We start from the raw sequence: 14179 nt of genomic DNA on the forward strand, positions 1-14179 counted from the left end.
TCCCAGAGACTTCCGCGTCGTGCATTATTTGCCGACCCTGGGACTGGTTGGAAAAAGCGGAGAGGAGGTCAGTGTATGACATGGTGTCGTGGCATGAAAGAAAGCTGCAAAGGGCTAGCTTCTGTTGGTCCTTCACGACTCCCTGGCTGGGGTCCGAGAGATGGTGCAACACAGTGGCTAGAGACGTTATCAGATATGGCTCAGAATAGAAGCCAGTGGCGATCCTGCTGCAACCTTCTTTTACTTTCTACATAAAGAATGGTTCTAACTTTCTTAACTGAGAGAGCTCTTCTGGTTGTACATTTCAGTCCGCCTTATCTTTTCATCCCTTCTCTTCCTACTTTCATTATTTTGTGTGGCGCATATGTACCTGGTGCCCTTTTGTACCAATATATATGTGCTTAAATAAATGCAGTGGTGAATGGAATAAGTGTAGGTAGGATAATAAGCAAGGGATGGTTGAACTACGAAGTGATATAAATCTATTGAACCACTGATTGACTTTTTGAACCATATAGCCTCTGTCAGGGAAGTCCTACTCACTGCCTTCTCACAGTGGCATTACTGTTGTTTACCAAATTGAGAGGACGAAAAGCGAATGTCCGACTCTTTAACTGGGGTTGGTAGACACGGAAAGTTCACCTAGGGGAGTTGGAAAACCCTCATTCCAAACCAATGGTGTACATGGACTGGCTCCAGTATCCTGCTGAGGGAACAAATGGCGTATGAATCAATCGTTGGTCACCGGCTACCATGGGACTGCATCTCCTCACGATGCTCCTGCACTGCCTTGTGGATCAGATCTTAAGGTTAAAGTGTTGCCTCGGGTGTGGCCCCCTAAGAAAACCACCTGCTTCGGTTTGGGCACCCGGACAGTATCACAGTCCTTACACAAATCAAATGAGATTTGTGTGGTGCATATATATCTGGTGCCCCTTTGTACCAATATTTGTGTCTAAATAAATAAATAATAAATATCACTAAGTATTAATGAATGCCATATCCGTCTAGTCCTTAGTGGTGATAGAGTTTTGCCAACTAAGAGTTTTCTGTTCATTACTTTCAACCATTTCAAACCTAGACTGTAGAGCCAGTCAAATCCAGGGAGCGTTGGACAGTTACTTTACCTTAATATGAGACCCTTTAGCAACTTGAAGCCATTGTTTGGCCATCAGGAATAAAACCATGGACTTTTGAGTTGAAGTCTGACTGTCTAAAGATAACGTGTTCGTCGTAAAACCATGAGGATTCTAGAAACTCATTGCTGAAGAGCCTCGTGGTAGGAAAAAACAGTTGTTTACAGTTCCATGATTTTACCAAGTTAATGTTAATCCATGACAAAGTCGAATTTCAACTGATCTCCACTGACTTACTAACCCAAAATTTTAAATTATTTGCCAGTGCTTCATACTAAAGTTGCTTGATTGCAATGAGGAAACTTTCCGAATGATATTCATTCAAATAGTAAGCATCTTCCAAACCGAAATACCTTACAGTTGATATTGATAAGATTCATTCACTTGATTACATCATTACACGTGTAAGCAATGATGGAAACAGTGTGATATATTATTCTATGAGTAATATATATAATGGAGGCTTTATATATAAACTACGTCAAATAGTGACACATTAGATTCCCATATAATAATTTTAGACAGATGGTTTGACTAAACGAACTTAATTACATAGAGGTTTCTAACATACAATTAGTATCAAATCGGTTAGAGTATGAGAACTTATAATAAATAATTTTTTTAGGTTTACATTAACCATTACTTGTTGTTGTATGACAGTGTTTGAATCTATTCACCAACAGGGCGATGACGTTTAGAATCGGTACTGATGACGCAGATTCAGCCACTATTTGGCTTATATTAGATCTTTTGGTTTAAAGTCGCTTTTAAAATATTTCTTCTCGTATCATATCGTCTATCACTTATCTTTCCTATCACTAGCGCTCATATTATTGCTATTTCTAAAACTTCGGTGTTCATCTTGATAATTTCATCTCGCTGTCCTGATATGGTACGTTGGTAATCCAGACCAATTCAAGAATAAAATAGATTCTACATTTCTTATGATTGACTCAAAGACTGAAAAGTCACCGATTTATTTATTGTATAAATGTTCACAGGACACAGATATATTGACATATAACAACGTATAACTTTCATATAAATGTATATCGATTCAAATTGTTACGGTTTACAGCAATCACTAGTATAAAATGATGCTGGGATCACCGGGTAAGTAATAGTGAGGTTAGACACAGTGTATTAGGAAATGATGGTAAATCAGTTGATGAGATTATGAATCTTCATCGACTGAGATGGTTAGGCCACATGTTACGTATGCCTGAACACCGATTACCACGACGCGCTATGATGACTAGTATTGGGGATGGTCGGAAGAGAGTTAGGGGCGGCCAAACCAAAACGTGGTATCAGTGCTTGAAGTCACTAACTTCTAGTCTGAGCCATGTCGGTAGATGCAGACTACTTGGTTGGGGTCCATGTGACTATCGTAACCATTGGTTGGAGACTCTAGGTGACATGGCTCAGAATCGATCACAATGGCGCAGGTGTATACACTCTTTATCTTCCCTTAAACCTTGAGATTAAAATTGCTTCATAACGTTCTTCCTTCCTATACTATATCCTTACATACAACCTATCTTTTATATATTACCACCACTAAATTAGCTACTTCTATTAATTCGGTGTTCATCTTGTTGTGCTTACGAGGTATGGCCACTTGGACTGATGTATATATGTGCCTGGTCCTACGTTGTAGCTGACTGACTGACTGACTGAGTATAAAATGATGACATCTGTGGTGGTTGAAAACTTAACACCAAAAATATAAGTTAAGTGGAACAAATAAAAATCAACAATTAAAGCCATAAAATGTTACTATACATTGTTTAGGGTATAAGTGAAGATCTAGGAACTAATGCATTTATGTCATCACCATAATCAATATGAACCAGATTACATTGATTCTATGGTAGTTGATTGTAGTCATATTACTAACCTCAACTTCAGTAGAATACACTATTATACAAAGCTCAGGTCAACAGTCAAACATTTCGTGGACGAATATGTTATGAACAGATTTGGTAGCTTTTAGTTTTCCCTTTTTGTATAAGCGATTCACATAAAATATAAGTTAATACTAAACCTATAAAGTCTAATGAGGTGATGAATCTTATCCAGGTTTGTAAATGCTGCCTCCTAACCCCTTTAGTTATATACGGAACAAATGATTTTATAGGACATAAATTTGCATTTCACATAGAAAGCATGAGTATTTACACTTCAGGTTCTCATACAGCCCTGATGATGCTGTTATATTTGCGTTATAGCTATCCAGCTCACGAGATGCAATACTACCAACAGCATTAAAGATATACACCTGAACTATCATGGGCTAAACCCAGAATCTACAGGTTTTGAGACAACAGCGTAAGAATATGACGACTACTACTTATCAATTAAAATGATCTCTGTAAAACTCTCTTCATCGAAAATAAACAATTACCTCTCCATGTTTTAATTTGATGTTTTTCTAACTCAGTCATTGGTTGATCTGGTGAACGATAGTACCGATGTAATATATGTATGAAATCTGTAATAGTTAACGTGCCAATATGTTTCTGTTCAGTGGAATCCCACAATATAGCTACACGTACACCATTGTAAACTAAAGCGAAAAATGCTTTCTTTACCTATGTACAAGGAGGAGAAAAATAATCATTAATGATTATCTAAGAATATAGGGAGTTGAACGAATGAATACATGCCTATTAAATTACACTTACATTTAATGTGACATCGAATACGATTAATTTGGCACTCAATGGTATTAGATCATAACAAGTATGATTTTTTAAAAATATTTTATAAGCTTTATCAGGATCAGCTGAAAGTTAGAGAGAACAAAAACGCATAGGAGCAATAAGAACAACGGCAGGATGTTCAGTTAAACAACAACAACAAAAATGAGCATGAAAGATAATGAAAGGGACAAGGAATTCGGATGAATGATTTAACAGCTGAAGTAGTTAACTACCAATCGATAAGCATCCGGTTCGAATCCTGAACACTATTTCATATAGTATAGGCAATCTAATAGTAGTATCATTAGTCCAGATAGACGAAAATCGTTGATTAATAGCGATTAATGTAATATGATAACTTGTCAGTTAACATTTCATTATGCCTTGATTAATTCTGTGGCTACTTATTCCTGTAGGCGATACTACTGTATTCTGATAATTAATTATTCACTTAGTTCTGGGATATATTAAGTGGTAAATTGAGTTTGAAGTTATAATGACCTAAATGTAATTATTAATCACTGAGATAGATATATGTACATAGTGTTATTTATGCTTCACAGGTTAATTTCATCTTCTGAGTAATCGGAGTCTAACTAGAACAAGTACATTGAGGGAATAGTACTAAAGTGAAATTGAGGGTGTTCACGTTAATATATTTCAAACTGCGTAGAAAGGTGTACGTTATAACAGGAACATAGAATTCTCATCTGATCCAAGATATGACAAACGTCCAAACTAATCGATGACTTCATAGTAACTCATATCATATGTTTTCACGTCTTCAGTGCTGATTACGAGGTGAAAAGTTAAATAATAATAACGGTTTTTACGTGTTCAAATCCCATGAAAGGCATCAGTTCCCTTAAAATTACAAATGTAGCTTATTGATCAGTGATAAACCTACATTTAGAGTTACTTATTAATTGCCTTCGACGAGTTCACATTATTATTATTTAAACACATAAATATTGGTACAAAGAAACACCAGATATATATGCGCCTCACAAATCTCATTCGATTTGTATGAGGGTTGTGATACTACCCGGGTACCCAAACTGAAGCAGGTGGTTTTCTTAGGGGACCACACCCGGAGCCTTTGACCTAAATATCTGATCCACAAGGCAGTGGAGCATCGTAAGGAGATGCAGTCCCATGGTAGTCGGTGACAAACGATTGGTTCATACGCCATTTGTTCCCTCATGATACTGGAGTCCATGTGTACCATTGGTTTGGAATTAGGGTTTTCCAACTCCTCTAGGTGGAGTTTCCATGTCCACCGATCCGGTTAAAGTATCGGACATCCGCTTTTCGTCCTCTTAATTTTGTAAACAACACCCCCACCACGAGAAGGCAGTGAGTAGGACTTCCCTTGCAGAGGCTATATACGCGTGGCCATATGAGAGCATTTTGAGAGGGAGAGCGGACTCTCCCCACTCTCAGCCGTACCAGGGTATTTGGGGGCTGAAAATAAACATGAATGAAATAGGAGCTAACATTATATATATATATGCTGAACTTACACAATTCTTCGACATGAAGAAAAGTAGTTGGTGATTCATTACGCTGAAAATGAATAAAGATATTTAAAAAAGAGGAATATTTAACTGCTTTAACTAGAGGATGGTGATATAATCGAAATAGCAATAACTGGTGAAGACAGTTTTATTTTTGCTTAGAGTTTATTAATTGTCTATAATTACATCTCACTTATATATGTTAACATTATTTCCATTAAGATTTAAACTTATCATATAATTAGCATTTAGTACAGTTACAATAACTAATCATTTTCCAACAGGCACACAGGGACTATCAGTAGAATATTTTACTACAGATTCATCAGAAAAATCATAGACATATTTAATACCTTTGACTTGTTTTGACAGTTTAGACACTGAACACTTAAGTCCTGTTTTAATTTAACGATTTTTAAGCACTAAGAAACTACTATCACCACTAAATTAACTATTTCTATGAATCCGGTGTTCATCTTGTTGTGCAAACGAGGTATGGCAACTTGGACGGATGCATATGTGTGCCTGGTCCTACGTTGTAGCTGACTGACTGAAGAAACTACTATTAGTCTGTGCATACATTAGTGGCTTATAATCAACCATATAACCGGATACACGATGGCTAAACTCCATTTGTCTTTTGGTATTAGTATACTTTTTTAAACAAACCGATGTATTCCCACATGACTTTTGTACTATTCTGAAAATCCTCTATAGTAACACAAACCAGTAAGATTAAACCTGGAGATTACAAGTTTATCTACAACAATAATGTTTTCTTAGTCATTTGATTAATTTTAGAGATTAGCAGTGTTAATCCTGATCAATGTAGCTCAGTGGTTAAAGTACTTAGACCTCAATCAGTAGGTGGTGGGTTCATACTCTGTTCCACCTATTTTACAGTTTGTGAAGCTAAATGGTGTTACAATTTCTTACAATAACCATGTGGCTTAAAGGTTAGTAAATAAATTTTCATTATCAGATGAGTTAAATAGTAGTCATAAATAACTTAAAGCCTGGTAAAAAAAATGTGTTGCTGTACCAAGAATAATACGAGATAAAATCAACAAGATGAATATTAACCGAACTTTAATGGTGCAGTAGTAGTAATTACAATGAGAGAGACTGAGCACTGAAAACATAGTACAAAAAGGCGGAGTGAAACAGTACGTATGAAGAAATATTGAAATTAAATAGTTGAAGGACGAACAAGAGTGAATACGTCTTTACTGTTGTAACTAATTTTAATTTATGTCACTTGAAGTCCCCAGCAACTGATCACGGTTATCACACGAATATTAACCAGGTAGTTTTGAAGTTACCAACATCGCTTAGTGCAGTAAAACGGGAAAACTGTCTTTATTGTACTACTAAAAGCAGAGTGGTGGCTCAGTGGTTGTGGTGTTTGACATTCAGCCACTAAATAAAAGATTTGAAACCCACGCCAATTCGGTTTGGGCAGTCGTGTAGAATCATTATAACTCACACTCTAAGTGTGCCTCATACCCAAGTACCTAGTGAATAAGTCAATTTTTTATTTACTATTATGAATCTTGATGGAAAAAGCAAACAGAACTTTGAACAGTAACTTCTGCAACCGATCATCAAGTTTGACTAGTGTAGATTTGTGCCACATTTTATGTTGCAATGCCTATGACTCTGACTAGTATTACTGTGAATTATTAGTATCTTAAACATAAACGAAAACGATATATGTTGGTACAAGTGTGTAGCACTGCAGGCAGAAAAATCAGAACTCAACCAGGAAACAATTCGAAAATAGAAATGAGATGCCAAATAATGAAACTGTTAACGATTAACTACATAAAAATTACGAATACATGTAAACTGCCGTTTCCAGCTTAAAAGCCTACTGTTTACAGTATTTAATGATCATTAACACTGTAAGACCTGGTGAGGATGTGTATCAGTCCAAGTTGCCATATTTTACATCCAAATAGTAACACGAATACTCAGTCCTCAAACTATCAATAAAACACTACATGAACTTATGGAATGACCTGGTTTGAAAGACCCAGGCCATTTTTAACCTACTTTCAATCCAGTTAGCATTGAGCATTGAAAAAAAGCAGTGGCTTGCCATACGCAATTCATGTCCCAGACACATCAAGTAGTGAAAATCAGTTTATTCAATATATTTTTCATTTCACTTAGTTCTCCGAAGTGACCTATGCATTGATTGCACTACTGTTTTAAAAATGTTGGTGACCTAACACTATTAACCTGCCCATGTAAACTATCTTTGAAGAGCATTTTTTGTGGTTGACATTAACTAACCCTTCTTTCTATATTTAGAACTGTTAAAACCTAGCACAGTCGGCAGTAAGAATTCGCGTCTTCACCTCCGATCAATCGCTTCTGATCATCTATCTGACTTGTTCAGAAAGGTAAGACTTCAGTGAACAATCATGTTGATAGAGTTTTCGTAATAGTCAAATAAACATTAGGGTAAAATTTGTGGTCAAGTTTGCCAGTCAATCTAATCATTCTAATAAAAACAAATAACTGGACTTATGTTCAGTACTCTGAGACACATAGTGGAAATCAGATATCTTCTTGCTCTCTATAATCAAATAACTATTTGTGCAGTGAACTAACCTCTTAAAAATACAAGTTTGAAGTACTGAAGGAGGGAATAACGTTTAACTTAATTACTTTCATTTTAGGGTGGCTGTTTATAGCTTTTTTAGATCTCGAATGACTGTCTTGACATCTATAGATAGTATATTTTTATCATTTGTCAGACAGTTCGTTACCGTAATTTAGTGGATGACTTTGTAGTTCGTAAGTTGCGCACATAGAGAGGCCGCAAAGGCCAGAACCACTGGTGACATTATAATTTAGCTTCCGAGTTAGTAGTTCTCCAGTTTCATATCTGGTTTGTATGATCTCTGCTGATGAAACCCCTGATAATTGTTATCAACTACCTGTCCATAAACCGCGGAAATTCTGAGTACTGGAGAATAGACGATACAACAACAAATATGCGCGCGACTTTACAAATCAGTAGGAAACATTAGAGTAAGTATTAATCTCACTACTTCCACGTACAAGATTCCATAGTGAAAGCCGAATAATGCTTACGCCATACGTAGCTAATTTTTGTATTCCCAAAAGTATACCGAATGGTATAAAAATAAATTAAATGTGGAACAGCCACTTAATTTTGTTTTCCAATATTTTAGAAACCTAATCCCCCAACTTTGGGGAAAATTTAGTCCGTTTTTGGGTAAATTTGGGGAAAGCCACAATAGAAAATTTTGGAAAAATAGTACACATGCCCTTAAAACTAATCAGGCCTGAAGAAATCCCCAAACTTTTTGAGTGGGTTTTGTGTTTTCCCGAAATTTTGAGGGAAGTAACGAGTTTTTAAGTGAATTTGGGAAAAATTTGTGGAATTTTTCCCAGAAGACTGCAGTCTCCCCATGGGGAGCATTGTGAAATTCTATTACACTACTGATACCTAACTCTCGTCGAACAATACGCCAATAATAAGGTGGAAGTGCGATGAAAACCGTATGTTACTACAAAAACAACAGAGTAAATAAAATTGGAAACTGAGACTTTCATACTGATTCCATTAACCCTAGAGATTACGTGCAAAAAACGAAGCACTTTATTCGGTATATAAATACAATTTACAGATACATACCTTACAATTGTCCCAAACAACCATGTACTTTTCGCCGCTAACGCTTTTCTTGCGCGCGCGACCTTCAGTGTGTGGACTATTGTCCATAGGAAATCCAATGACCTTGCGATCTGAACCACGCGCTACAACTAAGTGGTTCAAAATGGTTCAAATGGTTGGGGACGGAATAAAAGAAGCTTTCGCTTAACGGGCTTCCGTGTAGCAGTGGATCACCAATACCTCCAGGCAAGGACCTAGGTATATGAACGATAATAGAGGTAAAACAGAATTTGGTAAATCAAAATAATATGTTATCCTTAGTCCTTAAGAATAAGTCAAGTTTCCTCTTAAAGGACTCCTGGGAGGTCGCTTGGACTAGCTCAGTCGGTATTGAATTCCAGTATTTGACAACTCTTACAGAGTAGGAGTTGTGCCTGCAGTCTATTCTGCTATGTTGGGTCTCCAGTTTCTGGGTGTCACCTCTTAAATTAGTGTTGCGACTAAGCTTAAGATGTTTAAGGGGATGACCAGAAGTGTTGAGGATACTGTAAGTCATAAGAAGGTCACCTCTAAGACGCCTATACTCTAACGGGTAAAGGTTAAGTGATTGGAGGCGTTCTTCATAAGGTTTGAATTTGAGTCCCCGAACTGATTTCGTGGCTCGACGTTGAATACGTTCCAGAGTATCCTTATCCTTTTGGAGGGAGGGACGAAATACTATATTACCGTACTCTAAATGGGGACGAGTAAAACTGTTGAAGATTAAGTGGAAGGTTCTACCGTCAAACTGGCCAAAAATGCGCTTCAATGTTACCAGTGCAAGGTTTGCTTGAAAGGCGTTTTTGTCACAGTTCGCATACGACTTCAGGTCATAGGGTACCAACACTCCTAAATATTTTTCGACTTGGGGAACTTCTAGAGAGGAGTTACCTAAGTTGTAACTATAGTCTGCAATATGTCGCAGATGGACTACTTTGCACTTTGAAGTGTTGAAGGTAAGTCCGTTGTCGTCTGCCCAACTTTGAAGTCCAGTCAGATCCTCCTGAAGTACTGGTATATCCTCTTGGTTACGTATCTCTCTCTCCAAAGTTTCACATCATCAACAAAAAGCGATAAGTCAGATGAAACTTGTTGAGGAAGATCGTTATTGTGAATCAAGAAGAGAAGAGGACCTAGTATTGAGCCCTGGGGGAACCCACTAGGACATTCCATAGCCTGAGAGAGAGTGAAGTTAACCCTGACCTTAAAGTGTCGGTTTTCTAGACATGAAGTGAGCCAGTCAATCAAAATGGGTTTTATACCCGATCGTCTAAGCTTATTGATAAGACATTTGTGGTTGACCCTATCAAAAGCTTTTGAGAATTCCAGGTAAATGACGTCAACCTTCCCCTTGCGATCAAGGATGTTTATCCATCTATCCACCACAGTCAGCAGGTTGGTCATACAAGAATGACCTTTTCTGAAACCGTGCTGTTGAGGTGAGAAGAACTTTAAGGATAATAAGTATTCTTGCATACCGTCGTATATTAGGGATTCCATAATTTAGAAGGTATGGAGAGAAGGGCCATTAGTCGGTAGCTTGAGGGTTCACTGCGTCGACCTCCTTTGAAAATTGGTGTGATGTGAGCCAGCCTCCAAATTTCCGGTGGTTTGCCTCGGCTTAGCGAGTGTGAAAATATCGTGCTAAGTGGTGATGCCAGGATTGAAGCTGCTTCCCTTAATATAGCAGAATGAACCATATCCTGACCAGGAGAAGTGTCTTTTCTTAGGTGCTGCAGTTTACGGAGCACCAGGTCAGCACTCAGATCCACTTCGGAAAGTCCTGTACAGGTGCAGGTGAAGCTTTCGTCAGTATAGTTGATGTGTGCAAGCTGGAATGTATTAGAGTATTGTTCAGCCAAAAGGTTAGCGGCATCACCGTCGTTGTTGGTCGGGCCATTAGGACCTAGCAGTTGGGAAACTCCAGTTTTGTCTTGTCGAAGAGAAGCTGCGTAACTGAATAAGCTTTTCGGATTGGAGACCAATTTACCGATAAGCTTGGTCTGGTAGTGAAGCCTGTCGTCTCTTATTGCCTTTGAACATATGTTCCTCATATGTTTGTATTGCCTGTATGCGTCGTTATTGTCAGTTCGTTTATATTCAGCCCAACAGTGCCTTTTGCGGCTTAGCAAACGACGAGTGCGGTTCTTGATGATTGGAGTTTGTTTGTAGCTTTTTGGGACCATTTTAGGAACTGAATGCTCAGTAGCACATAAGATCATGTGCAGTAAGAAATCCTAACGAGCATCCACTTCAAGTTGAGGGTGGACATCCCAACCCACCTGTTGTAGATAGTCGCGTGAAGCTAACACATTCAACCGTTTGAAATTCCAGAGCCTGTTGTTAGTGGGATATCTTGGCTCCGTTTTGCTGACAAAACTGAATGTTAGGATGGCATGATCACTTTTCCACAGGGGAGCCAGGATTGAGAGGTCGTCGACTAGGAATTCTTCATTCGTGAATACCCAGTCTAAGCGCGACGGCGTCTGACTGTTTCTCCAACGAGTTGCCGACTTCACATTTTCGAATAATCCCAGGTCATCGATGGGGTCGAAGAACAGAGCTTCAGTAGAGTTGTCACCTCCAATGTAGGTATGTTCCGCGAAGTTGATTCTAGGAAGATTGAAGTCCCCTAAAATCAGGATATGAGAGAATCCAAGACGCGTAGAGCTGGTTAATCCTTCCTTCAAACCTTACACTTTCTAAGCAAATCTACAAAATCAGTGATCCATAGTGTTAGTAACTCTAGACGGCGTACATCATTATTCTCAATAAATATTGGTGTGCAATTCATGAGAATGGTCTTGCTCCCTCATTGACTACCGCATTCAATATGTCATTTGGACAAGGTAAGTTACCTACAGACTGAAAGGATGCGATTATCACTTCAATATACAAAACGGGGTCGAGACAAGCTCACGGCTGTTGTGAATAAAATACTGGAAAGAATAAACGAAAAGGCCATAACAAAATTCGTGGGAGCCAGTAACTTGTAAAGTGGCGAACATGACATGAGAACAAAATTATACTACACAAAAAACCTTATGGCGAAAGAGAAAAGGACCTATTGACTAGATAATGGGAAATCATTGAGTGTTGCTTACTTGGACTTCAGCAGAGCTTTTGATAAGCTGCCAAATAATAGACTGCTCTCGTAGATTGAAAATCCAAGCATTGACGGACCTCTACTAAAGTGGATTAAGGGTTCTTTGGTAAATCGCAGACATAAGGTAGGAGCGAATTCCAAGTGCTCCTCCTGGAAACCAGTACTTAGTGTAGTACAGCAAGGCTCTGTCCTAAATCATTTACTTTTCACACTGTATGTCAATGAACTCCCAAGTGCTGTTGACTCCTCGATATTGCTATACGCTAATGCGAAAGTCTAGTGAGGCATAACAGGAGACTAGGTCGCATGTGCACTTCTAGCAAACTTAAATGTTTTCAATAGCTGGTCTAAAAATGGCCGATGCCTATCAACGCAGTCAAATGTGTCTATTTGCACATTGGGAATACGAAAGCAAATAGGCATATCATAGGGAAAGAGTCTGCGTTCGGTCCCATGATGATCTCGGAATGACAGCAAGTCATGATCTCAAGATCACAGCCATCTGCCGCTCAGTCGCGAGTAAAGGGTTTTGAGATCTATGAGTTTTAAAATAGCCATTTGCCAACACTGATACTAATATGTTGAATACAGTTTACACAACCTTAGAATGATCCAAACTCGAAAACTGCATTCCAGTTGAAAGCACTGTTTAAAGAGTGACTCAGACATCCTAAAAAAAAGTACAGAGCGCAGCTACCTGTACAATTCCAGAGCTCTGTAGTTTACCATACAAAGAGTGACTTGAAAAGCTGGACCTCTTTACTCTATCCTATCGCAGATTAAGAGATGATCTGATTTTGATATGCAGAATACCAATAAGTGATTTTTGACCTATTATATCCTCTCTCTTTATTCCTGTCAAATCACGACAACTCATAAGACATAGAATGCGAGTAGAAAAGCCAAGAACGAACAAAATACCCATGTCATACAAGTTTTCACATCTAGTCATTCATTCTTGGAACCTGTTACCTGAAGAAATGGTATCCATCCTTCTAAATAAATCATTTAAGAGGAGATTAGACACCGAAAGCTTGCTAGAAAAGGACTAGCATAGGCTGTAGGCTGTTTATCAATGCTATACAAATCTGAATCTGTATCAGAAATCTGAATCTGTATCAGAAATCTGAATCTGAGAGGAGATTTCTCGTATATATATCATATGGTAGATTTTACATTAAAAATTTACTTGAACTTTGGATCCAGAAATTACGAAACCATTTACGTCTCAAACTTCTAATCTGAGTAAAAGAAAACTGATATGTGTTACAGAGAAGTTCTATTTATGTCGTGTTCCTGAAAGTGAATCTGCAGCACAGTGCTAGTGGCATTGTCTCGAATAGCAAATCGTCTGCATTAATTAGCAACAATGTTATTTATGATTTCGAAGACATTTTCGGAACGTTAACAACATGATGGGAAGTGTCCAGTCTAAACTGGTTATTAGTTACGTGAGAAGGCGTAGCATAGATTGCCCTCTCGTGATCTAGTGTGGATGCATGACCGAGCACTTCCACCTAGGTTGTACCCAACACAACAGGTAAGGTCAGCATCACTGTCGAAGGCATATAGAACTATTCACTCCTGTAAATAAGAGTCCGGTTACACAGGATGACCACGCCTTCAAGGTTCAGCCGTGCCATCTGATGAAATGAGTTAATTCTTCCCACTTTCTTCATTGTTGGTTTTTTTCCCGCGTTAAATGTTAAATAACTATTATCCCAGTTGTCCTGTGTTCAGCTTTGAGGATTGTATGGTTAGGTCCCAATGCTACCTACAGGTAACACTCCAACATTATGGGGAGACAATAATACAGCATCATTAGTGGAGGACGATTATGGTAAATCTCAGGTATTCTCAGACTATCACAAGGGGGTTTTTGTGGAGATTTAGTAATTTTATAGTTAAGATCATGAGTCAATTGAAGCTAAACCACCATGACAAACCTGGAAACCGGCTCAGTGGTCTATCGGTTAAGTGCTCTAGCGCCCGCCCCTCTCCCCCCTCCTCCCCCACCCCCCCCT

At 38.3% G+C, this 14179-nt stretch overlaps 1 protein-coding gene across 1 annotated transcript in view; it reads right to left on the bottom strand.

Moving 5' to 3' along the window:
- Positions 1 to 5379, bottom strand: part of Smp_001030 (5'-amp-activated protein kinase gamma-2 non-catalytic subunit) — a gene marked incomplete at its 5' end in the record, with an annotated part of 41537 nt that extends 36158 nt beyond the window's left edge. The window contains 2 exons of the mRNA XM_018795196.1: positions 3544 to 3730; positions 5365 to 5379. Coding sequence (XP_018649533.1) covers positions 3544 to 3730; positions 5365 to 5379 — 202 coding nt within the window. The remainder of the gene's footprint in view (positions 1 to 3543; positions 3731 to 5364) is intronic.
- Between the last annotated feature and the right edge of the window lie 8800 nt (positions 5380 to 14179).

This window comes from Schistosoma mansoni, chromosome 1 (assembly GCF_000237925.1).
Source record: "Schistosoma mansoni strain Puerto Rico chromosome 1, complete genome".
Classification (NCBI taxonomy): Eukaryota; Metazoa; Platyhelminthes; class Trematoda; order Strigeidida; family Schistosomatidae; genus Schistosoma; species Schistosoma mansoni.